Source organism: Phyllobates terribilis, unplaced genomic scaffold, assembly GCF_046119375.1.
Source record: "Phyllobates terribilis strain yellow unplaced genomic scaffold, ASM4611937v1 Scaffold_11__3_contigs__length_659146591, whole genome shotgun sequence".
NCBI classification, from domain to species: Eukaryota; Metazoa; Chordata; class Amphibia; order Anura; family Dendrobatidae; genus Phyllobates; species Phyllobates terribilis.
The window spans coordinates 453,044,273-453,071,584 of NW_027362771.1; the positions used below are offsets into that span (position 1 = coordinate 453,044,273).

General features: G+C 41.2%; 1 protein-coding gene across 4 annotated transcripts in view; it reads right to left on the bottom strand.

The window, feature by feature from the left end:
* Positions 1–3,356: 3,356 nt before the first annotated feature.
* The window catches only part of AKAP13 (A-kinase anchoring protein 13), a 269,973-nt gene continuing 246,017 nt past the window's right edge, over positions 3,357–27,312 (bottom strand). For 3 of the 4 annotated variants that reach the window (XM_073653290.1, XM_073653288.1, XM_073653289.1), the window contains 19 exons: positions 27,052–27,112; positions 25,343–25,481; positions 24,997–25,109; positions 23,525–23,671; positions 21,451–21,701; positions 20,199–20,324; positions 19,476–19,593; positions 17,604–17,855; positions 16,804–16,880; positions 14,022–14,203; positions 13,858–13,940; positions 11,977–12,162; positions 11,442–11,606; positions 10,603–10,673; positions 9,834–9,872; positions 9,671–9,721; positions 9,415–9,582; positions 5,897–6,197; positions 3,357–5,693 (listed from right to left, as the gene is read on the bottom strand). In XM_073653290.1, coding sequence (XP_073509391.1) covers positions 5,644–5,693; positions 5,897–6,197; positions 9,415–9,582; positions 9,671–9,721; positions 9,834–9,872; positions 10,603–10,673; positions 11,442–11,606; positions 11,977–12,162; positions 13,858–13,940; positions 14,022–14,203; positions 16,804–16,880; positions 17,604–17,855; positions 19,476–19,593; positions 20,199–20,324; positions 21,451–21,701; positions 23,525–23,671; positions 24,997–25,109; positions 25,343–25,481; positions 27,052–27,112 — 2,580 coding nt within the window. In that variant the 3' untranslated portion in view covers positions 3,357–5,643. The remainder of the gene's footprint in view (positions 5,694–5,896; positions 6,198–9,414; positions 9,583–9,670; positions 9,722–9,833; positions 9,873–10,602; positions 10,674–11,441; positions 11,607–11,976; positions 12,163–13,857; positions 13,941–14,021; positions 14,204–16,803; positions 16,881–17,603; positions 17,856–19,475; positions 19,594–20,198; positions 20,325–21,450; positions 21,702–23,524; positions 23,672–24,996; positions 25,110–25,342; positions 25,482–27,051; positions 27,113–27,312) is intronic. The other variant, XM_073653291.1, reaches the window with a different exon arrangement.

Genomic DNA, 27,312 nt, shown 5'->3' on the forward strand with positions numbered 1-27,312 from the left:
ACAAATAATATGACCACAAAAGCAATATCTAGATAAAGAATGAAATTTATTTAGAGAAATTTGCCTTTACATGTAACTAAGAAAAACAAGAGATAAATTAAAGCTAGTTACAAAGAAAACTCATTACAGGAAACGGCCAAGACTTTTACAGTAATAACTTTTTACATTATTTACACATTAACATAAAATAATTAACTTCTGTTTTGTTTCATTTTTTACAGTATTTAGAAAAACACCACAATCGCGTTTAGCATAGAGTTCTGTGTCACTGAAAAGCCGCAGAGAGAGAAGTCCACAGCTCCCCGACTTCTCCCCAGTGCCCCCCACATCGGGAGCCCCCTGTGCTGGGCTCTTCACATGACACCTACATGTACCTCAGTACAGGCATTTACAGAACACAAAGCAGAGGTATACATGGTACTCTAGACCTCCCGAGCGTTCGGGACTTTCCTCTAGTGCAGTCAACGTTAGTACTATACAGGACACCACAGCTAATATTTGTTCATTCAGACAGGATGAAATGGAAGGTCGTTTACTGTCCAATTCTCATCTATTACATTTTGTTTGTAATAAAACAGATGGAAATGACTGAAACTAAACTTTAATCAGAGACCAATACTCTGCCGTTCTGTCTATATGCTATGAACCCTTATTAGCATCATATGGTCTGATGAGCGAAAGCTTCCTAAATATTCAATACATGTATGTGTAATTTATGATACCACAGGTATCATAGCCAAGAGTGAAGTAGGGACTGCAGGCCTTAAGGTGGCCATACACCTTAGGGCAGGCCTAAAGGTGGCCATACACCTTAGGGCAGGCCTAAAGGTGGCCATACTCCTTAGGGCAGGCCTAAAGGTGGCCATACTCCTTAGGGCTCATTCAGACATCAGTTTTTCACAAACAAGTTCTATCTGTAATTTTCACATATCGTACTTGTACCTATGATGGTCTATGAGGCTGTTCATGTGTCTGATTTTTTTTTCAGACCGAGTGGTTCGCACAAAATCACAGAGACTTGTCCAGTATTGATCAGAGTGTCGGATCAAACTCGCCAATGCAAGTCATGAAAAAAATCGGACAGTACTTGAATGCCATCCTTGTGCGGTCTGCTTTTCACGGCCTGTCTGAAACTTCCATCAGTTTGTTTTAGTTCTTTTTTTTGAGAAAAGCAGATGAAACTCTGACCAAACCAAGTGTTTTTTGTGTACAAGAAAAATCACTGACATGTGAATAAGTCCTGAGATAGTTGTCAGCCAATAGCTGTTCTTCCACCCCCTCCCCATAGATATTCTAGGACAGTCGTTCACATGGAAGGGGAGTAAGCCGCTGCCTGACATGTCAGTCAGTGGCTCATATCCCTAAAAGATACCCAACACTTCTCTCCACCTAAGTCTGCCATTGGGAGTGAGGGGAGACACCCCCACATTAGATCAGCTTCTTGAGTTTGCTTTATAGTGCACTTAGAAGGGCACAGGGTGCCATAAAACAGCTGGTGTCTGCTGTGGAGAATCTGGTGTCCCAGCGCATTGCCTGCTCTATTACACATGTAATATACAACCTACACTTACAGAACCATCCAGAATAACAGGTAGGGGTGGCAGCGGAGACGGCACGGTATACAGCTAGGCTGGCCACATCCGGGATGTATCGCAGGTCTCCCAGAACAGAAATGTCAGTAATTACTAGTGTTCAGTAAGGGTGAATTATTTTAATGGAAGGGATTTTGCTTTTTTTGAGCCAGCAAGTAACTTCACAGCCTTATTTTATAGGCCGAAGCAAACCAGAGAGTTTCCGTCGCACTTATATTGGAAAATGTGTCTGATGCCCGGGAAGAATCCATTACTTGAAACAAGATACCGGATCTTGCTAATTTATTTTCAACTAATTCATTTTCCTTTGGTTTAATATCATTATTTCCACTGAGATTACAGCTAAGGGAGACCGACCATTTCATCCAGTCGTACAAACAGTAGCTACAGATACACAAAAAAAGCATGAATCAGAAGAGAGACAGTTGTATGGAAATGGGTGGCATTTATCTCTGCCCTGTCCTGCAGGGGGCATGTCCATACTGGGTAGAATAGGAATGTCATGGCTATAGATTCATATAAAGAAAATATATATATAAAAAAAAAAAAAACACATTGTCAAAACAAAAACTTACATTAACAACCCATAGTACATTGTAACATTGTACACTTTAATACATTTCTAATTTGCATTGCAGTTACCTTGGCAGTCAAGGAAATCGCCTTTTTCCTAGGCGAGTGCTGCCTGTTTGTTGCACAGGGCCTCTAATACAGTTTTCTGTGATATTAGACCACACTCGGCACACATATAAGTGCTCTTATTTCTGAGAAAGCAACTTTGGTGAGGTCTCAAGCAGCAAAAAAGTCAAATAATGCATTTAAAGCTTTAAGAAAGGTGCTTTATACCCAACATATATCCCCCCTAGATGGCACATACCTGCCTGGCGGAGGCCTGGCGCTGTGCGGTCTATGGCCAGAGTGTACTGACGCACAGGGCTAAAATACTGGAAATGAAATACAACGTGCGCTAATATACAACACACAGGATGGGAGGCTGGCGGTGCCGGGAGATTTGGCTTCTCAATGTAACCTCTATATTTACAGCATTTTTACATTATAATTAAACCATTGTAACACAATAATTTTCAATGGTGCAAGCTAACATTATAGTCCTAGCCTAAACTTTTATTATATAGTGGGTGGGTCGCGTGACAAAGCAGTGGCAAAGTCCCTGAAGAATGTGAATGTAGTGTTCACATGAATATGGAAGCAGTGGTCTGATCGATTCCCGTCGGCACTATGATCTACACATGACGTACTCTGGAGCGACAGATCCAAGTCCCATTCTGCATTGTAGGAGCAGTCACATGTATAGCACAGCAATGCTGCTTACAGCAACCAGTCCCGTCCTCAAGGAGTCCATACACAATGGACAGAAGTTAGCTGAACCCACTGATTTCACTGGGATCGGGTTCCCTCACAACACTTCTATTGGGGAAAGGAAAGGGTATGTGGGATCCCACCAAGCCGAATACTATGGTCCCACAGAAGATAGGATAGTCACTGACTCCTCTCAACCTGTTAAAGACACATGCTTTACTGAACATTAGTGTTGAGCGAGTATGTTCTGTTAACCCTCCGAGTATTTATAGCTGGTCGGTGATATGGTTGAATCACTCCCGTGTGCATGATTTGCAACTGTTTGACAGCTTTATTACATGTGAGGAATGTGTAAGAAATAGACATTCCTCACATGTAATAAAGCTGTCAAACAGTTGCAAATCATGCACACAGGAGCGATTCAACCATATCACCGAGCAGCTGTAAATACTCGGAGGGTTATCAGAACATACTCACTCAACACTACTGAACACGCATTTCTATGGGGGAAGTCAGTAGGAAAAGCTAGTAAAGGTGTATGGGCATAGAAGGATTCGTAAAAAGAAAAGTGTAGGCTCATCTCAATGATGCTTTTGAGCCAAATGTCTGGTTTCTGCAACTCCCCATTATAAATGTCCATATAAAATTACAATTACAGAAAAAAGAAAAGATGTACGTATCGGATTGGTTGCCGTGAAGAACTGCACTTTTTTTTTTTTTTTTTGACGTATGACCTTTTGATAAGAATAAGGCTACATAGCCAATGTGATGTGTATTTTCTACTATTCTACTTGGAAATCATCTAGAACTACTTTAGTACTATTTTATTATTTCTCAAATAGTGGAAGACCTGCAGGTGCTGCAGAAACTTAGTACATTTTTCAGTTACTGCGCCTCACTCCCTCGCCTTACTGACGCTCACAGAATGAGCACCTTCTATATTGGGAAATACAGGAGTAACACCGCCCCGTTACCTTTACCACTACCCGCTGGCCATCATTGATTGTCTTCAGTTTTAGAAATTCAGCTATTATTGGTGAAAGCCTTATGTAAAGTGCATATTGGTGCCACACTGGGAGAAGTTGTAGAAACCCACCGGACATGTGAACAGCCGAGTTTAGGTCACTTCTGCCCCAGGCACCCACTTATACTGTCTGTTTATTGCTAATACATTTCATTATTATACCTCTGTGCTATTATAAAAAGCCATAGAGGGTTTGGGAGGGTTAAAAAGAAAAAGTTATATTTCATCATGAGATCATCATATCCACATTAACAGCACAGCGATCATATTAAAGGGAACATTTCCCCATTTCCAGACATTGCAGAAGATGAGCTGTCATGTCTGCAGCCAGTAATTTATCACGACTGATAAATGCTGATAATGTGACTACTAAACTATATCCCCCCAATGTGTGCATAGTCATAAAAGTGGGCTCAATACACAGTGAGAGTTAGTACAGTGGAGTGATTACAGCGCTATGACAACCCATCGCACGCGCACACACCCTGCGCACGCGCACACACCCTGCGCACGCGCACACACTCTGCAGATCAGCCTGCCAATTAATGTGCCCGGGAGTGATTACAGCGCCATCACTGTGTAGTGAGAGATAACTGATGCAACCCTTGGTCCGTCCCGATGACTGGAAGCGAGTGGCAGCAGAGAGAATATAGCCTCTCCCAGCTGTGGCTGCTCCAGAGCTGGGACGCCGTTGCTGCATAGAAGAATAATGATATATTGGCCCAGGTTTCTAGTTGCCACGGCTTACATCTCATTGCCTTCTCCTGTGCTACCTGTATCAGCTCCAGTATACGTACACACTAAAAATATGACCTAACAAACAATCCTATGAAGAAGAACACTGGCTGCATCTCTTAGGACTTGTGGATTTTTGTAGGGAGCGGCACATTTGTACCAGGACAGAACAGAAGCAGATTATACTTGTACGAGATTACTTCCCATGGAGAGATAACAATATGGTTGGTATTTTAAAAAAGAAAAATAAGACAAGACAGGGCAAGCCGACATAGCGTGTGTGAGGCTAGAGAACTATACTGCGGTCACAAGGTACTTGGCATAGAAAGGACCAGCTTTTAGCTTACGTTTTTTTCCATAGCCTACAGCGCCCTCTACTGCCAAAATAACCCCAAAACCTGAATATGTGACTTGCGCATCTGTACCGACCACAAGAAAAACAATAAAGCCGATGTCTCCTTCCAGAGTACCGCCAAGCCAACAAATTAATAAGTAACTCATTTCACGTGGGGTATTTTTTCCTAATTTAAACATCAGAACACAGATTTCATTAACCCTTTCTCTTCCTAAGCAAATACACAATCCTATTAAGAATGAGCACAAAACTCTTGGAAGGAAGTAGCAGGAAGGAGACAGCTGGGCACCAGATAGAAATCTAGAACGGCTGATACCTCCGAGGACAATTCATGCGGTTATACTGGGGAAGAAACAATGAAGAATGGATAATGAAGGCCGCAGATATCATTATGCACCTGTAACTCGCATGTCTTCTGGAGACCTTTCCTGGATTTGCTCTCATAGTTCCAAATAAAAAAGGCTCCAGAAAAATGTCAGGCTGTTGAATGAGTGGTATAGTAAGAAATATAGGCAGGAGATTGTCCATGTCTTTCCTAAATGGTAGCCAATGTCCCCGGCATGGAGAAGAAGAATGTACAGTAATCGGCATGCACACGTGTCCTCCAGAGGATACCATCAGCAGAAGATCTCCTCCTCCTGAGACACTCCCTCAACGTGAACAGAATCTGGAAAAAAAGATGGATACATAAGCTATCATTTCATGTAGCAAAATCTTTTATAGCTGATTTTTCACACACAAAATAAATATATTCTCAGGCTTTCCGTGGAGTTACACAGACAATAGCCATGCCTATGGGGAAAATCACAGGGTGTGAGCCGCCGCCGTCTGTAAAGGTCACATGCGGCTCATTATAACGTGCTCGCTCACCAGGACAATGGTTTCCTTTTGACTTCTTCTTTTTATCCTTTTTTTCCTTTGCTTTTGACAAGTTAAAAAGGCGATTGGTGGTCGGACCCTCGGCTGGTTTGTTACTTTGGCTTCCAAGCAAACTGAAATGGCCTTTTCCTTTTTGCTTACTCTCTGTCCGTGACAATGTGTCCTTTTTGGGAACAGCAGAGGATTTAGAGTCCAAAGTTTCCGATTTTGGTGCGCTAGAATATCTTTTTAAAGAATCTGTGCCGTCTGGCTGTGAGGGGCCCCGGGTAGGTTTTTCTTGTTGAAGGATAACCTAAACAAAATGGAAAAAGAGGATATATTCAGAATAAGGCCAAGTTCACACGTTCAGTATTTGGTCAGTATTTTCCATCAGTATTTGTAAGCCAAAACCAGGAGTGGGTGATAAATACAGAAGTGGTGACGTGTTTCTATTATACTTTTCCTCTGATTGTTCCACTCCTGGTTTTGGCTTACAAATACTGATGTGAAATACTGATTGAATACTGAACATATGTACCCAACAGTGAACAGCAGTCATGTAACAGTTTTCATAACTTAGTGGCCATACAGTCACAATCTCACAAAATCCTTTTGTACGACTTAATAAGTAATGTTCATTCCCAGATAGTAATACCGCGTGCCGTGCGTAATACATGACCAATCACCAAATACAAGACTCAGCTGGGTATTACTCTCCCACTACTTGGTGAGGCTTTTCCACTGCAGAAATGTTCCTTGCAGACCTACCCAGAGCTCCTAGAACTAATTTTGGATCGTACTGGGAAAGGGAGCAAGGAGAATGTGGCCCCCATTTATTAAGACTGACATTTCATATCACAGTTTTAATGAGGGGCTTGCAGGAATAAGATGCACCAAATTCATTAGTAGGCACACACCACGTAATGAATTGAGCACATCAGTGTCACCCACCTGCGAACCTGCAAAGAAATGTTACTGCAGACAAGGACTGGAGTAACATTTCTGCTTTACGGAATGTTGATAATTTTGATTAATTTGATGGACAGAATAAGCCAGGCCCTGTCCACCACATCTCTTCCCCAGCACTGCCTATTTTGGCAGTGCTGCCCAAAAGTGGCGTGAAAACGCAAAGAAACAAACTATTTGCACAACTCCTTGTTGCCCAATTTTTTTTTACTTTTCAAAGTGTTTTACACCAGTTTTCTGGCATAAACATTTTAATGAATCGGGCCTGTATGTAAAAACAAATTTATTGCACTTTGCCTCCTAGCTGAATCACCTGTTACTCAGGGGTTACTTAAGACATTGCTGAACAGACTCCCCATGTCCATTCTGCCATGTGCCACCTTGGCTTCTAATTATGTCCACATAAAATAAAAAACAAAAAAACAGTGCTGCTCAGCCCTGTGTTCCCCACATGTCTGCTGACAATAATTAAAGGAGTTTTCACACAAACAAAAGTTCATTTTATGCAATATATCTTGGAATAATAACAAGTTCCACAATTGGATGTGTTTAAATAAAATGTTCCTGTGCTGAGATAATCTTATAAATGTGCCCCTGCTGTGTACTGTGTAATGGCTGTGTCTGACCGTGCAGGAACATGGTCTGATCATACCACATCACCTGGGCAAAGGAGGAGAAAAAAAAGTATACTGACATTTCAGAACGGGATCACAGCTCATTATTTCTATGAGGTAAAACATTTCCCTGCCGTATTAGTACGCACCAGGCTGTAACCCCCGGTTCAGTGAGGGCTCCGGCGCCGAGCCCGCACTGAACCGGGCACAGCTGATTCTTACAGCTGACATGTGTCCGCAACAGCCGTGGGTGGAATCGCGATCCACCCGCGGCTGTTAACATGTTAAATGCCGCTGTCAATCTCTGTCAGCGGCATTTAACATCGCCGCACCGGAAGAGCGTCACTTACCCCGCCCATCAGTGACCCCGTCACATGACCACGGGTCACTGATGCGTGGGCATGACAACCCTGGGTCTGCAGCAGACTCCAGTGGTTGTCATGTAAAGATCGCTATGAGCGCCACCTAGTGGTCGGCGCTCATAGCACAGGACCATTTCTGCTACATTGAGGTGATCTGCTCATCACCTCTATATAGCAGAGGCGATCAGACAAGTGCGCCTTCTAGTCTCCTATGGAGACTATAGAAGCAAGCAAAAAGTGAAAAAAAAAATGTTTTTAAAAATATGAAAAAAAAATATAAAAGTTTAAATCACCCCTCATTCACCCATTCAAAATAAAATAATAATAATAATAAAAAAAATACACACATTTGGTATCGCCGCGTTCAGAATCACCCGATCTATCAATATAAAAAAAGAATTAATCTGATTGGTAAACGGCGTAACGAGAAAAAAATTCTAAACGCCAGAATTACGTTTTTTGGTCACCGCAACATTGCAATAAAATGCAATAACGGGCGATCAAAACATCGGATCTACCCCAAAATGGTATCAATAAAAACTTCAGCTCGGTGTGCAAAAAATAAGTCCTCAATCGGCCCCAGATCCCGAAAAATGGAGACGCTACGGGTCTTGGAAAATGGCGCTTTTTTTTTTTTCTAGCAAACTTTGGAATTTGTTTTCACCACTTAAATAAAAAATAAGTTGTACATGTTTTGTGCCTACGAAGACGTAATGACCTGGAGAATAATAATGGCAGGTCAGTTTTAGCATTCAGTGAACGTGGTAAAAAAAAAAAAAAAAACATCTGTGGTATTGCACTTTTTTTGCAATTTCACCGCACTTGGAATTTTTTTACCGTTTTCCAGTACACGATATGGTAAAACCAGTGATGGCATTGAAAAGTACAACTCGTCCCACAAAAAATAAGCTCTCACACGGCCATATTGACCAACAAATAAAAACGCTATGGCTCTGGGAACAAGGGGAGCAAAAAACGAAAATGCAAAAACAGAAAATCCCAATGTTTTACTTTAAAGAGAATCATTTACCATGCTGTAATGTCTGTATACTTTTTTGCTGTGTGGTATGATCAGACCATGTTCCTGTACGGTCAGACACAGCCATTACACGGTACACAGCAGGGGCACATGTATAAGATTATCTCAGCACAGGAACATTTTATTTAAATACAGTCAATTGTGAAACTTATTAATATTCCAAGATCTATTGATTAAAATGAACTTTATTCGTGGTAAAATCTTTTCAGCCACAACTACGTCTAACTGTGTTTATTCCGTTTGGACATTAATGTAAAGTGGCAGCTGATCAGTGACTACTGATTGACTGCAGCGATCGAGTAACATTATTTACCTCAGAATACAGGGAAGGGGATTGCACGGCTCAAAAGAGGAGGAGGGACTAACTTGGAGCCAAATATCTTTTTTTTTTCTTAAATGCACCCTGGGGCCATTAGTGGATTCCCCCTTTAACAAGAAGCACTCTTGGAAATGGATGCATCGCTCCTCTCCACTTATTCTAATCTCTGCTGCTAGAGATGCACCTACCAGATAATCACTCCCAACATTTCATGCTCTAGACTACACTACCTGGTGGTCTGTTTGCGGCTTATCCAGATTAACCATGTCCTGCAGCAGCTGCTCCACCGATTCTTGTTCAGCCAAGGACTTTGGTTTTGAGGAGGTCCGGGAGAGGGGCTTCTCACTTAGCCTCAGCTTCTGATGCTCAATAAAGGTGTCTTGTTGCAGCACCACAGCCTATAGTAAATGGCAGAGATTAAAACACCTCATTCAAGGTAAAAAAATAAAAAATAAAATGAAAACTTTCAATGGAAACACATATTACCTGCAAGTTGCTCAGAAGTTTGTGAAGATTGGTGACTGTTTGGAGAACGTGCTGCCAAGATCCAAAAGGACAAATGGAAATAATTAGTGAAATTAAATTAGCAATGTACACTAGTACAATGCCGATATATATATGTAGGAAAGGAATATGGCCAAAAGCTTACCTCCCCATTTCTCTTAAGCATAACACTGGGATTCACCCCCTACAAGACATAGAAAATAGTACATTAGGAATGGTTGTATATGAGATAGGTAACCGCTTCATTTATACCAATGCTGACTATATAATAAATACGGATTAATTCCCAATTCTTACTTATGCCAGAAATCTTATTTCAGTCCATTAGTGGAGCAAGATTTATGGCAACACTGAGGCAAATGTGCCTCTTAATCAATCAGGAGCATCTGACTCCAACATATCCCCTCGTTAAGACTGATGTCTTGATAAATCAGCCCCTAAACGTTCTCAGAAAAGTCATATCATCAGGGTGCACTCAGACTAGGTGGCGAGGGCTTTCGTGGCCATGGCTGGGAGCATTTGCTCATTAGGTATACGCCCTACAGTGCCTACACTCTGGATGGACGCCTAGATATCCTTCCAGCATAGTATTCTGCACAGTATGTGTTTCTAGAGGAGGCCTCCTATACAGGTAGCGGAGCAGTCTTCTGTGCCTTCCGATACATGTAAATAGCATGCAGATGTATGCCCGCCAGACGGACGCCAAAAGAACACACTTCTGAATGGGGGGCTATGGCAATATTTATGTGTGCACTTAGCCTGTGTCACGTCTTCCAGAGATTATTTGGATCTTTTGTAGAGACAAAAGCTCTACAATTAACAGATTTTGGCAATTACCATTTTTTATATAACAAACATAATACAATCTAAAAGAAAAAGCTGCATGGACTAAATAATATACAAGCTGTCGGTACCTTTTTTAGAACACTGTCCGATTCTGTCCTCCGTAAATCCTGAGCATCTTCTCCCTCGTCTTTCTCTCCACCTTCAAGTGAAAAATGGAAAGATGTAGCAACAAGATTTTCGAATATACTTAAAGGTACAACTTATTCTCAAAGTGCATCGGAAGCTTTACAATAACACAATGTGAAGGATGAAACAGTGATTCCTACAAGAATAGGAACATTTCTATGTTTATCTTCACCTATGTGGAATAGGTCTTGTAGGGAATCTGTCAGCAGGTTTTTGCTATGTAATCTGAAAACAGCATGATGTAGGGGTTAAAACGCTGAATTCAATGATGTGTCACTTATCAGGCTGTGTGCTGTTTATTTACAATGAAGGTTTTATCACTAGGACATAATCAGCGCCAGGTCGGATGTGCACACAACTTCTAGTCCGGCTCTGCCCCTCCTTTGATAAGTAGCTCACTGTCAATAGACTATGTATATACAGAGCCTGGTGTGGGCAGGGTTAGCTTTCTGAGCTCAGCCTCATGATGCATCTAAGAATCTGGATTGTATCACAACTGCTGCACGCAGTAAACCAAGTGATATATCGTTGGATTCAGGGTCACTTTTCCTACATCATGCTGCTCTGAGATGAGGTAGCAACAACCTGCTGACAGATTCCCTTTAAAGTGTTACTCCCATCTTAGCCTTTCCTGGGAATAACTCTGCCCTGGGGCTTCAGAAGTTCAATAGAAGTTATAGAAACCGCTTTATCAATATCCCACCTCCAATAGTCGGAGTTATTCCCATTGGAAGGTTGAGATGGGAATGGGAAACCCTTTAATACAGTGCAATATACTTACTTTTACAGACATTAAGTTGGTGGCTGTCAAACCCTCCAAAGGTTTCTGCTCTTCGAGGTAGAGAGACGCAGCCCACCCCGGCCTCCAGGTCTGCGGGGCTGGGAGCCTGCTGCTGCACGATGCTGCTCCACAGATTCTGGTTTAACAGCACTTGAAGCGTTTCAACTGTAGGTAAAAAAAAAAAAACAGTAATAAATGTGAATTGTTGTCCATAGTAGTTTTCTTTTTTAGTTTGAACAATATCTATCCTTATTTTCTCCCCTCTCTTGCCAAAATTATGGCATCACTACAAGACTCTGCAAGGAAAAGGCACCCCCTTCTAACATCTGTGGCCCCCGCTGCCTAACCCCAATGCAGAGCTCACGGTTGTGGGACACTTCTAATATAAGTAAGATAATGAACTGCAAGCATGTAAAAATAGCCCAACTGTTATACACCATACCTGTGTACAGATAATAAATGCTTCTACTGTATAATTAATGTGCAATTTAGTTTTTTCTAACTGATATGAAAATATTAAAATATAAACCCATACCCTCTTTTATTGCACTTTTTATTAAAGTCTCTCCTCGTGGAGCCTCCTCTGTATTAGCGCGGAAAAGAATTCTTCCCGACACACAGAAATTCTTTTCATGGCTACTGCAATCCACCAAAGTTTGAAATATCTTCTCTTTTTCTTCAAGTAGACCAATAATCTGATCGTCCTTTTGCTGAAGTTGTTCTGTTATTGGAGGAAAAAGAAAAGTCAAATCTCTACTTCTGGCTTCGCACAACTTGCAGTGACGGGTCCCGTACATTCAGCCATTATTTATGCACGTACTGCTGACCTCTGCTGGACATGGGTGGAACAACTTGTCCAGGAAAATTACAATTTCCCCTTCCCCGGAAAATGGAAATTATTTGCTGTACGTACCAAAATACTCTTAAATAACCAAACAGAAGCAGCTAGTGAAACAGGAAATATCTAAAGATCAGCACTCTGCCATGTGTGCACCAGCTCCACAGGTGCTCCCAGGTATGTCCCCCACTGGAAGGTTAAATGTGGCGTTAGATTGGGCAGTATTGATGATGAGGCATGCATCCCCCCCACCAGAAGGTTAAATGTGGCGGTAGACTGGGCAGCATTGATGATGAGGCATGCATCCCCCCCACCAGGTTAAATGTGCCGGTAGACTGGGCAGTATTGCTGATGAGGCATGCATCCCCCCCCCTACCAGAAGGTTAAATGTGGAGGTAGACCGGGCAGTATTGCTGATGAGGCATGCATCCCCCCACCGGAAGTTTAAATGTGGGGGTAGACCGGGCAGTATTGCTGATGAGGCATGCATCCCCCCACCGGAAGTTTAAATGTGGGGGTAGACCGGGTAGTATTGCTGATGAGGCATGCATCCCCCCCACCGGAAGGTTAAATGTGGCGGTAGACTGGGCAGTATTGCTGATGAGGCATGCATCCCTCCACTGGAAGGTTAAATGTGGCGGTAGACCGGGCAGTATTGCTGATGAGGCATGCATCCCTCCACTGGAAGGTTAAATGTGGGGGTAGACCGGGCAGTATTGCTGATGACGCATGCATCCTCCGTTTCAGGCCTCAAAGTGACTTTGCAGGAGACTCTTCAGATATGGTGTACCTGCTTTTGCATCAACTGATCTGCTTATAGCATCTCACTTCTAGCAGCATGTGTACCCAAGAGCACTGAATAGGAATTAAAAAGGTGGACATCCATCACCTCCCCCCATCTGTGGACCATAACAAGGAGCAGTTTGGCTACAGCACTGGTTGAGCATCTGTACTGAAGGTTCGATACAAGAGTAAGGCCAGACACAGCGGCCAGTTTGTTGCCATTATTAAGCAATTACTTGATTTTGCATGGTACCATCTATTTCACCCAGAAAATTAGGAGATCATTTACAGACAAGTGATTTTGCAGGGAAATAGCACTCCGTGGGCCTTACCCTGAGGCTGTGTGCACATGGCGTCTTTAGGACACTGGTGGAACTTTCCAAGACAAACGCTTCAGGAAAATGCTGCCGGTCTTTGTTGTATACTAGGTATAAAGAGCAGGTGGCTTCGCCATGAAGCTGCCTGAAGAACGAACATGTTACTTATTTTAACCGCTTCACAGTTTCTGACCCCTGATGCGGTTACAAGAAGTGACATGAATAAGAACCTGTGCACAGCAACGTTGTTTTTACATTACTGTGCATTACGTTCATTTTTTAAGGCTCTTTTTCAGACGGATTCCACCTGAAAAAGATGTCCAATGCACATAGCCTTCGGGAGTGACCAAAAAAGAAGAGTGTAGGCCGAGTAAGCAACAGAGACCATATTGGTTCTGTGGTCTGAGAAAGTTATATAAAGTAGTGTAACGTTTCCTGTGGGCAGAAGAAAATACTACAATATGATGCAGAAAATTACCTTTTAATTCTTTGGCTTTAGCATCCCAATTTCTTTTTTCTTCCTCAGATTCACTCTGAACACCTTCATCCTCATCTTTTTCCCTATGAGTAAAAATCATGACAGTGAGTGACTGCTAATGCACAGAGTGGGGCTCGCTACAGAGGTAACATTTAGCAACCTACATGGTCTGCATTGTTTGCTTGATGGTTTCAATCCAGCTATTTCGCTCTTCTTTTGTACTCGCAAGTACTTCTACTAATTCAGGGTCTTTTCCTACCGTGCTGATCAGAAACAGTCCCTTCTCATCATGTGCCACCTCCCGCACAATGAGATTCTTCAAAGAAATCACTGTTGATTTTTGCTCCTTAAGATATACAAAAAAAGAAAAAAAATCAATCATCATTGTGCTCCATTATGATTATCTATAAAAAGAGGAGTTGGGAGACTTGACAAACACGGGCCTAAAAAGCGGCCTGAAGGCCAATATGGAATTGCAGATAGTGGTTGAGATAAAAACAACCCACATTTCTGACTAGGTGCATGTCTAATGCTTGAATGTTCTAATATGGCTGCCATGTGCAATTATCAGCATCTTTACAACCTTTGTGTACATGTTGGTTTACAGTTTGACTGTTTTTCTTGCATCTTATTTTTTGCAGTAAGAACGATGCGAAGTGTTGTGCAAGTTTAGATGCAACATTTTAATCTGTGCAATGTCTATCAAACCAAGTGTAAAATAATTAAGAAATCTGGGCCAAACTCTGAGCATACTTAATGTGTTATTCCCATCTTCATAGGTGGATATTGTCAGAGAGTGCAACTTTTGCAATTCATTGCTTATTAAAATGTATAGCTGTTCTTGAGACACTAACACTTTTAAAGCTCATTGCCTAGGAGACCGACCACCCCTGCTGTCTAGCTTGTAAGCACTGCAGTGACGCTGGCCAGAATTAGGAGGTAACAACGCACCCAAGGGATCCAGGCCAGCTTCAAAATAGTGCTTACAAGCTTAAAAGAATAGAACTTCTAAGCACTGCAAATGTCCTCCTTTCTAGCAGCAGTGGACGGTCTCCAAGGTGTCGACATGTACAAAAGAGTTAATAGCATAAGAACGGCTGGAGATTTTAGTAAACACTATCTGAAAATACTCATTTATGAAGATGTGAATAACCCTAGAATTATCAAGCATGAGGACGAATCTGTATCATTCTGCCACTAAATAAATATTATATACAGTACAGACCAAAAGTTTGGACACGTCATTTAAAGATTTTTCTGTATTTTCATGACTATGAAAATTGTACATTCACACTGAAGGCATCAAAACTATGAATTAACACATGTGGAATTATATACTTAACAAAAAAGTGTGAAACAACTGAAAATATGTCTTATATTCTAGGTTCTTCAGAGTAGCCACCTTTTGCTTTGATGACTGCTTTGCACACTCTTGGCATTCTCTTGATGAGCTTCAAGAGGTAGTCACCGGAAATGGTCTTCACCTCACAGGTGTGCCCTGTCAGGTTTAATAAGTGGGATTTCTTGCCTTATAAATGGGGTTGGGACCATCAGTTGTGTTGTGCAGAAGTCACGTGGATACACAGCTGATAGTCCTACTGAATAAACTGTTAGAATTTGTATTATGGCAAGAAAAAAGCAGCTAAGTAAAGAAAAACGAGTGGCCATCATTACTTTAAGAAATGAAGGTCAGTCAGTCCGAAAAATTGGGAAAACTTTGAAAGTGTCCCCAAGTGCAGTTGCAAAAACCATCAAGCGCTACAAAGAAACTGGCTCACATGAGGACTGCCCCAGGAAAGGAAGACCAAGAGTCACCTCTGCTTCTGAGGATAAGTTTATCTGAGTCACCAGCCTCAGAAATCGCAGGTTAACAGCAGCTCAGATTAGAGACCAGGTTAATGCCACACAGAGTTCTAGCAGCAGACACATGTCTTCAACAACTGGTAAGAGGAGACTTTGTGCAGCAGGCCTTCATGGTAAAATAGCTGCTAGGAAACCACCGCTAAGGACAGGCAACAAGCAGAAGAGACTTGTTTGGGCTAAAGAACACAAGGAATGAACATTAGACCAGTGGAAATCTGTGCTTTAGTCTGAGGAGTCCAAATTTGAGATCTTTGGTTCCAACCACCGTGTCTTTGTGCGACGCAGAAAAGGTGAACGGATGGACTCTACATGCCTGGTTCCCACCGTGAAGCATGGAGGAGGAGGTGTGATGGTGTGGGGGTGCTTTGCTGGTGACACTGTTGGGGATTTATTCAAAATAGAAGGCATACTGAACCAGCATGGCTACCACAGCATCTTGCAGCGGCATGCTATTCCATCTGGTTTGCGTTTAGTTGGACCATCATTTATTTTTCAACAGGACAATGACCCCAAACACACCTCCAGGCTGTGTAAGGGCTATTTGACCAAGAACGAGAGTGATGGAGTGCTACGCCAGATGACCTGGCCTCCACAGTCACCAGACCTGAACCCAATCGAGATGGTTTGGGGTGAGCTGGACCGCAGAGTGAAGGCAAAAGGGCCAACAAGTGCTAAGCATCTCTGGGAACTCCTTCAAGATTGTTGGAAGACCATTTCCGGTGACTACCTCTTGAAGCTCATCAAGAGAATGCCAAGAGTGTGCAAAGCAGTCATCAAAGCAAAAGGTGGCTACTTTGAAGAACCTAGAATATAAGACATATTTTCAGTTGTTTCACACTTTTTTGTTAAGTATATAATTCCACATGTGTTAATTCATAGTTTTGATGCCTTCAGTGTGAATGAACAATTTTCATAGTCAAGAAAATACAGAAAAATCTTTAAATGAGAAGGTGTGTCCAAACTTTTGGTCTGTACTATATATATATATATATATATATATATATATATATATATATATATATATATATATATATACACACACACAGTACAGACCAAATATTTATTGTTGTGAATGATCCTCACCAGTGATGCAAAGACATATTTCTGGTCCTTTTCTTGGAGGAAGACTAAGACATCAGACAGCAGAACAGCTAGAGCCTCTGTGAAACATGGCACAAAAGAGAAAGTTTACTGTACAGTAATACACTCCCACTGTAACCTTCCTGCCCTGCAGCATTGCCAGTCCTGCAATCATCTCTTTGCCTAACCTTGTGGATGGAGCCATGAATAGCTCTACTGTTTTATAGTCAAACTTGGCTTATTTCTCTTCCCAACACATTCAGAATTAGATAAATGTTCCAATTTGCAGCAGCAAGGAGACCAGTGATGTATAATGTCTTACAACTGGTGATTTAACTGGAAAGGATGATTGTTCTCAGGCAATATGGTTCATGGACAGTAAAAATAGCCTGAAATTATGAGTTTTTTCTCCCTCCCTGTCTACGCTGATGGAGACAATTCATAGCCAAGAAAACCAGGTTACCAAGCCTTGTAAAGTTGGTGTTGAAGGAACAGGGAAAACATAATGCTCCTCCAGCAGGGTGGAGACTGGGAGAACTGGTTGTTCTTGGCAGGACACAGCTCGTGGGCGAGAATGACTAACACACAACTTAATTGTACAGATGTCACTGTATATAAAAGCTGGGCCTCTGAACTGGACAGTCCTCCAAGGCACCACAAGGGGATTCTAACATTTCAGTAGTCTGAGAATTATAAGGAGAATTGACTTGCTAATCCTGTAACTATTTGTACAGATAATACCAATGTATCATTACATATCAGTCTAACAGATACTTTACTCAATTCATTGCAAAATATTTTACCTTTCGATCTACTGGTTTGGTTGGATCTAAGGAATACAGGACCATCACGAACAAACTTCCTTCTCTTAAGATCCTCCTTGGCAAACATCTGTCCGCTCTTCATCCGCTGTATAGACTTGCTGTCTGTCTTACTATAGATCTCATGGAGCCGCTTCTTCATCTCATAATTTTTTACTTTATTATTCACTTCATTTAGAACTTCCTTTACCAAGCTCAGGCCGCAGGTGACAGACTGATGTTCCACCTCATTTTCTAAAATATCAAAGGCAGAAAAAAAAAAACTTTGAGGGGTTGTCTGGGCCCTTTGAATAGCTTACTAAAAACTTACAATGCTATAAAATGAATAATACTATTAGTGATTTCTCCGCTACTCAAATAAGCTTGCTTCCAGTTTTCACCACTGGTCTATGCATCCTGGCCTCCAGTCATGATGTTATCAGCTACTGCTGCAGACACCACTTATGTCACCACCGCAGTCAATGATTGGCAGCAGTGGTCACATGTCGGTGTTGAAACATCACTGCTTAATGTCAACATGCAGAAACCAGTGGGGACTTGGAAATTAGACAAGAGAGGTGGGATTCGGTAAAATGATGAATACTTCATCTGTTCTGTTTTAGCATTCTACGCCAATAGTAGAATAAATTCTAAAATGACAATCCACTGAGTTCATTAATCAAATTCATTAAGTTAACATAAAATGATTGGCTGCAGCAGTCTTGTGCCCTGTAGTTGGGACGTCACCGATGCAGCCTATCTATGAAGATCAGGAGCAGCGATGACATTGATAACTTAATTATTTTTAACACAAGCAAGATGGTAGGGATTTTACTAATTTTAAATGGAAACCCCTTTTAAGCTTTTGTCAAACATAGGATGCATATTACCTTCATCAGTTAGGGGTCGTGATAATCTAGTGACGTTCTAAATTTCTTATAGTTACTACGAACGTACTAGTAATTGTTTATTCTTCTGATATACATACTATTTCTTATAGTTCAAAACTAGAAGGGCTTTATTTTTATTTTCTTTTTAAGCGTAAATTATCAGAACCAAAATAATATCTGGGAGGACTGGTTTTCTATAGTTACAAAGTATTAGTTGGGTCCAATCAATAAAATTTGCCTCTAACATTATTTTTGTAATCTCCCACTTAGATTGTAACCATATGGGCACAAGCTAATGTAGGTTTCTACAGCTCTATTATAGTAAATGCATATCACCCGCTCAGCCCATAAGCAGCCCCTATATATTAGTGCAAATAATCAATATGCAAAAAAACAACAGCAAAAGTAACAGGCTAAAGTCTGGAGAATGTACCATCTAGCAGTGACAAATAAAAGTCTGGGAAATGCTGTTAGTAGTGAGTGATGGATTACATGGGGTTGTCCTCTTTCAGTTAATCTTCATTCCCGGTGCTACTTGGAGTAAAAAAATGTTTTTTTTACAATTCCCGAGTCCACCGGCACGACTTTACCGCTGCTCCCGGTGTCTGGCATTGGCTGCGGCACTCATTAAGCTCTGCAGCTTTGCCAGTATAAGCGGAATTTCCCGCCCTGAGCCCCTGAGCTCACTGACTGACTGCAGCGCTGCTAACATGGCGTCAGTGCCGCAGCCAATGCCAGAACACGGAAGCAGCGGAGACTCGCTGAGGAACCTGAAGACAGCGAGTGCAGCGTGGTTTCTTTTTATACCAAACAGGGCCCGGGGACGAAGATTAACCGAAAGGGGACAACCGTATTAAGGCTAACAATTACCAATGTAACACATTTCTGAGCCCCAAAAACAGAACTCCTCAGTGAAATGGTCATGTAGTGCTAGAATCTAATGATTATTATATAGGCCAATTAAATGTCTGCATGAAGAACTTACCATCTGTATAATGAAGTATTCTCTCCAAAATAATTGGATACTTGGTAATCCTCTGGGTAACCAATAACAGGCATTCTGGAATCCCCATTCGCCTTACTAGGGGGCTGCTACTTTTTTTCTGAAACAGACACAAACATGAAGAGTGACCCATGAATGTTAGGTAACACAAGCTGCATGGTAAAGGGAGCCTCTCACCTCCAAAAACTATTTACTCATAGCGATAGTGGTGATCTGCAGGTAAATAGCGTTTCAATCACATTAGGCTGGTATACTGAAAGTGCAACTACAGGGAGAAAATTAAGTTATTTTCTCCCTGCAGCCGCTCACCTCCAGTCTCCAGGGAGCTGTTACGGTCACCGCAAAATATAGAGTGTGTGTGTGATGTAACCTCTCCCCCTGAACCTTTAGTGACAATCCGCTCTGCAGACATACACTGCTGAGCATGCTGTCACTTAGGGTGCAGGCGGAAGAGATTAAAGTGTGCTCACTGTATGAGCGGTATCCGTTACAGTCCCCTCCACCGCCCCGTAGACTGGAAGCTAGTGGCTGCAGGGAGAACATAACTTAGCTTTCTCCCTGTGGCAGCTCTTGCAGTTACATTGTCTAACATGATTTAATTCCCATTTACATGCAATTTAGCACCATATCTGTAGGTAAATCAGTGATTTATTTTAAGGGGATTGGTTCCCTTTAAACTGTTAAAACTGAAGATCTTTTCTATACCTTTACAAAAGCCTGAAACCTTTTGTCTTTAGACAGTAGATCCTTAAAGTAGTCCAATGCTTCCTTGTGGTGGCCACAGAATTTACCGTAAGTTTTAATCATGCGCTCTCCATTTTCTCCGGAAAACTGAAAAGACACATCAGAAAATATAAAAAGGACGATGAAAATTAAAAAAATGTTAGTTCTTCCACTATTAAATAAAGCTAAATTACTGTATAAATGTAGTCTAAGGGGTAACATTTCTCCTTGTGGAGAGTGACATGCCAGGCCTGGCATGCCAGCGTGAGGAGGCTTCTAGGCTGTGCAATGCTCATCTGGGAAATGATTTGCATATATAAATTGAGAGTACGAAAACTATTTAGTAAACTTTAAAGCTTCAATTTCTCACCATTTTCAAAATATTTGTCTACTGTGATTGAATGAGAACAATCTGGATTATACTCAGAGGCTGCGGACCAGTACAGACCCAGTCTAGGCTCTGCTTTTGAAGTTAAAGGATTATTCCCCCCACCCAAACTAAAAGGTTACATAAGTCTTGATACATAAGGATCAACGCTGTAAATATTGAGTAGCGGCATAAACTTGATGTCAAATGTTTAAAAACTGATGAAATGCTTCTAATTGTATTTCAGTGACCAAAGAAACATCAGACTAAAAGATCTAAAAACACTGAAGTTTGTGAAAACACAAAATAGGTGTCAGTCTCAAAACTTTTGGCCACGACTGTATACAAAGAATAGTAAATTCCAATACATAACGAGTATAAGGTGAATATTAAGAGCTGATTTATACATATTTAAAGGCAATGGCATGATTTGGAAAACCTTGGCTGGGGGACATCCAAGGTTCCAAAGTGATAGGTACTGATAAGTGGGGTACCACATATTAAGTGCCGATATTTTATAGGACAATTAAGCATTACATCCATTACAGAACACTGCTATAACCAGTCCCTGGTTCTGGAAGATGTAAAGCTTGGGTTCATATTCATAGGGAGAACCACTGGCTACGAGTCACCCCGAATTCTCCCCCCAGTATTAAAACTTTTACATTAGTCATTGCAGATCTATTATTACTGGTTATAACAAAAAAACAAACAAACACACAAGGCTACACAACACATTATAAAAGCACTGTGTTCATTGCATCCCCAAGGGAATACAGCACACGTACCTAAGAATATAACAAGCTTCCAAACGGTTAGGAGTCAATGGGGCCTTAACATGCACAAAGTACAACACGGACACGTTACCTGGTGCGTGCAAATATCTCCAATCCTCCTGATGACATAATTCTTCTCACTTTTCGCAACCAACGATTCCCTTTTCCTATCCAGCATTCGCTGGAAGAACTGAGAATGGATATTCAGCAGATCGTCCATGCATGGAAAGATCTTCTCTATGACTTGCTGCTCATACTGTAGCTCAGACAACATTCCCTGACAGTAGATGTCACTCATGATCTTCAGTCTGAGGAAATGGTGCATTTCAGTCTGCATTAGCTCTGTGAATAAAGATCAGACTATGACTGACATGTAAGGAAGTTCTCTCATTCACACCACTTACACACGCAGGGAACAACATGATATGAAGAGACAAGCCATTGAAGAGACCGGAATTCAAAAGAAAATTTTTAGCAAATAAAAAACGATCTTGAGGGCCTTGTAGCAAGGAGAGCTTACATCCATTCTGCTTACAAGTGATTGACATAGTGCTGCTAACATAGACAATATTGTATGTAACAATTGGAGTATTGTCTCCATTAAAAATTGTCACTCAAGACATTACATGACTGCTACAATGACAAAAATATCACTACCGCCTATAAAAATTTCTACTTACAAAAATTCAAATGTAGAGAACATTGTAAGAATAATACCAAGATACTAAGGTAATATATAATATAACAAAGAGAAAAAGAATGTAATCATAAATTCCAGATACCTTTAATTGGCAAAACATGATAAAAAGATTAAAATGGTCACCATCTTATTACACTGACAAAAACCTGTAGTAGAACGTTGGTACAGGAGCCAGTGAGCATGTGCCCTTCCCTTCATTTGTAGGACGAGGTGCTCCCAATGGTCATTCAAATCCAGGACTGGCAATAGCAGGGATGTGAAGGTAAGAGGCTGCGCACACTGCTGTCCACCCTATCTGATCTGATCGAATACTGAAAATACCAGGGGTGCTGAGGTCGGTGGATGCTGCTCACATTGCTGTCCACACTGTCTGTCTGATCTAATAATGGAGATACCAGGGATGCTGGGGTAAGAAAAGGCTGCTCACACTGCTGTCCACACTGTATCTGATCTCATACTGAAGATACCAGGATGATGGAGTAAAAAGAGGCAGCTCACTCTGCTGTCCACCCTGTCTGTCTGATCTAATACTGGAGATTTCAGGGGTGCTGGGGTAAGACGAGACTGCACACACTGCTGTCCACTTTTGTCTATCTGATCTCGTACAGGAAATACCAGGAATGCTGGGGTAAGAAGAGGCTGCTCACACTGTTGTCCATCTTTGCCTGTCTGATCTAATACTGGAAATACTATGGGTGCTGAGATAAGAAGCGGCCACTCATACTGCTGTCCACTATGTCTATCTGATCTAAAACTGAAAAAAAACAGGGACACTGAGGTAAGAAGAGGCTGCTCACACTGCTGTTCACCTTGTCTGCCTGATCTAATACTGGAGATACCAGGAGTGATGAGGTAAGAAAAGGCTGCTCACAATGCTATCGACATTTTCTGACTGTTGAGCAGCTGCTGTGACAGAGATATCTTGACAGTACATGGAATAAGTGATCTCTAGGTCACAGGAGTGCAGCTTTTACTGCAGATGCTCACAGAGAACTGTCCTTTAACCATTCTAAAACATGTTTTTGTCAGTGTAACAAGATTGTGTGTTTTAATATAGTAATAACCTCCCTAGACAAATCAAATGTGATTTTCTAATTAAAGGTATTTAGGAGTTCATTATAATTCTATATTTTCTTTTCCTGTTCTGGGAAAACCCCTTTAAAGCATTTGCTGGAATCCCCCCTTTCAGAGGTCTGTCCTAGTTCCATAGATATAACCAAAAATAATGATCTCCATTAAGTTGTTAAGTTTTTTTTTTCATAGAATTTCAATAACCCTGCTGAAGTAACACAAGGTACGCCTGAGGCCGTAGTCACACGTGCAGTTTTGTAGTTTTTATATTTGCTCATTTGTCAATGTGCAATAAGATCAAAAGAGGCTGTGTGTTCCACAAGGAAGTACATGATTATCTAGCACGTATGTAGTAACTGTGCACTGCACATGAACACAATTTATTACTCCTCACCATAAATAACATCCTGACGTTTAACAACTTCTTTCATTTGTTGCACAAGAAACACGCCGTCCACTGCTTCACTCCAAGAGGCTTTCTCCAGTTGTCTTGAATCTATCTCAAACTCTCCTAGGAGCTGCCCCTCGTACAGATCAGTGCCTAGGAGCAAAAGTATTATCCAAAGTTATAGTTATAAGTCCAAAAGAAATTATTCACAATAGCAGAAGGAAAAAGAAGAAGCTGTCCATCTACTTAAAGGGTTATACTTATTGTTATCATACAGACTGAACCAATGTAACGTTTCTTATACCTTTGCGATTTTCTTCATCTTTATCGCCCCCTTTGTGCATCTAGCGTCACATAGCTGAATGGGAGGCACAATTCTTACACTGGAAAACTATATTTCCCGGCAGTACCCAGCTTCTAATTAGTGTTGCAGAACCATCCCTCTCTCTCACGTGTACTATGACTAGCCTCACCTCTCTGAGATGATGACTCCGCTGCACCACCACAGATATCAGGAATCTAATCTAAGTGTAGAATTCACTCTATTCTTCTATGCACTCTAAGCTCCTGTACACAACTCTGCCATCCCGATTTTTTCTGCCACAATCTATGTTTATCTGCTGCCTGTGTACTTATTGACATCACTGCTCTGCTTGCCGGTTTTGAGCGGAGCTCAATTGTACTGCAGTCCTCCACAAAGGAACTTGTAATAACCAGGGCTCAACAGAGATGAGCTGTGTTTGCTGTCTTCAACAGACAGCTCAGAAATGTGAAAATGCAAATGGCAATCTATTGATGCATATAGCAGAAGATAATTCTCTACATCAATCAAGTGGTATTTGCAGTTTTACATCACTGAGCTGTCTGCTAAAGGCATCAAACACAGATCAGCTCGTCTGACCCTAGTTATTACAAACTCTATTGTGGAGAAGTACAGCAAACAGAGCAGTTATGTAAAAAATACATAAGCAGCTATACTAATGTAAATGGCAGAAGATAAAATCAGGCGGTCGGACTGCTGTACAAGACCATATTGTGCACAGAAGAATAGTGCATAATGTGGCACATGTGACGGTAGAGCAGAACTATGCTGGCAGTAAGCCAGTTGAGAGAGTTTGCACTGTGTATAATAATGGACCAGGAGCAGTGGAACTACAGCAAGACAGATACAATGGCATTTGGAGGGTAAAAAGAGCCTGGAGGGGCATGCTGTATGGGCTGATATGTGCAAAAAAATATGCTGCATTTAAAAATATTAATTATATTGGCATAAATGAATGTGTGTTATAAAACCATATTGTTATTTTGGGAAAAACCCCTTTAAATGTACAGCGGGAGGGTAAAATGAAAGAAAAAACTTCAGGTTTACAATTTGCAACCCTATAATCATATGCTTGTAATATACTAGAAAATAAAGAAATATTTACCTAAAATTTAAGACAAGATTATAGTGTTAATTTACAATACAAGTCTCTTACCTTCATCGCTCAGAGACTCCGTAGATTCATTAACCTTACAGGCTTTGTGCAAAGAGTCAGTCGACTGCGACAAAGTTCTCAAGCTGCCCAGAAGATTGTCATCACGTCCCAGCCTGCAAAAGGAGGATTACAAAGACTTGGTGTAAGCTGTCATTGCACATGAAGTGGCCACATACTGCTTGAGTTTTCATTCATGGATTCTTGTATATAACGAAATGTTCTTTAGTCAGTTGTGAAATAATGTTTTGAAGCATTTACTCTTAATGATAAAAGAAAAACTTCCAATAATTATTTTTTTTTATTATTCCTTGAATTGGATTTAAGCAGACAAATAAAAACTGCATACCCTGAAATATTTTGTGTAGAGATACTCTTGGATATAGATAACGTTGTCTGCGGTCTTCTGGCATTGAAGCCAAGCGTCATCAAGGACTTTTCATCTACTGCCACAATTGCTGAGCGAGGCCGCTCCTTTGGTAGGGTGCCTAAAACATATTAATATGTTTATTATACTCAAATTTATTAATCAGGTCACTTAGGTTTTTGGAATAAATTGCACAAATTTTAAAGGTGCAGTGAATGCACGACATATTTGCAACTTTTCTTAAAACCGACATTAAGTAAATTTAAGCTGGTCTTAGCTGTTCAAAATACGAGTAAAAAGATTTTCAAGGCAGGCATCACTCTATACATCGTATGTGTTTTTCCCCATAATGCAATAGTTGTCAACATTAATATAAAGGGACAAAAGAGCAAACAATCTTATACGAGCCAGTGTATTTAGTAACATTTACGTTTAAAGAACTTGTCTGAAATTAGAAAGTTAAAAATATATTCGGGCAAATTAGGGTCATTTAAGCCAATAAAAGGCCACACCAATTTGGAGCATTTATAAACTGCCCTAAAGTCAGAAAATTACATCTTCACATCCTAAAAGAAGTGGATTTATGCCAAAAATTGCACTATTTTCAAGCATTCTGCTTAATAAAGCTGTTGCCCCACGCGCCGTCCAAATTAAATGTGTTGTCCGGGCTCCAGTGTTTGCAGCGGCCGCTACACAGTAAATGGAGAAAAGCTTTGCATCTGGATGTTGCTGCAGCAAATAACAGCTGATTGTTGGGGGTATCAGTTGTCAGCCCCCCTCGGATCTGATACTGATGACCTATCCTATGAACGGATCAATAGATTGTGCTCAGACAACCCCTTCAAGGGAATCTGACTGCTGATACATGCTGTATGATCCATGGACAGCATGTATCAGACACTGACTGTATGATTTCTGCCATATATGTTTATCTCTAAAATACTGTGGAGTTTCAGAGATAGCCATACTATAAAAGCTGCTGGGGATCGAGCCGCACGGGAGACTCATCGGACTGGCGGGTCCTCAGCAGCTGCTCCCCTCCCATTGCCCTAGATTGTCAGGTCTCTCCCAATACTAACACACAGGGAGAGACCTGTCAGTCACTGGCAGTGGGCGGGGAGAAGCTGCCAGTGACCCGCCTGTCCGACTAGTATCCTGTGCGGCTTAGCCTCCAGCGGGTTTTAAAGTATGGCTTTCTCTGAAACCTCGCTTTGTTTTAAACATACCCAGCTGAGATCATACAGCCAGTGTCTGATACATGCCGCCCGTGGATCAGGCAATACGTATCACTGTCAGGTTCCATTTCATCTATTTCCACTTTTCCAGCTTTTTACAGCTCAAGTAACACCGAAAACTGATGTAAACTTCTTACTAAATATGGGCCACTACTCTTGTCTATGGGCTGTGTCTAGTATGGCAGCTCAGTTTCCTTTACCTGAATGGTACTGATCAGCAATGCCAGACACAATCTGCAGACAAGAAGGGCACAATTTTTCAGTAAATAAAACTTTTTTTTTACAATTGTAAGCAATCAAAACACTAATTTTCCACTACACTTTGCTTATATTAAGCACATGACACAGAATTTCAAAGCACCTGAGTAAAAAAAATATATAAGTAGACGAATGAACAAAAATTAATCACGTCCTTTATAAGTTATAACAACATTTATATGTTTAGACACTGCTCACCTTTATTTCTCATGACTACGGTCTGAGTGGCTGCACCCTGTGATTGTAAAACCTTTTCTTCCTGTAAGGAAAGACATTTTCTGTTACTAATATTGCTATTACAGCCATATAAATCCTCTGCCCGGTTCACAGGAGAAGTCAAACCCTTCGGTTTAATTAATAGGATGGACTAATATGTGGCTATGAAGACAATGGATATGTTCTTGTTCTCATTATGCAGTGGAGATGCCATGTACAATATATAATATGGTCTTTGTAAAG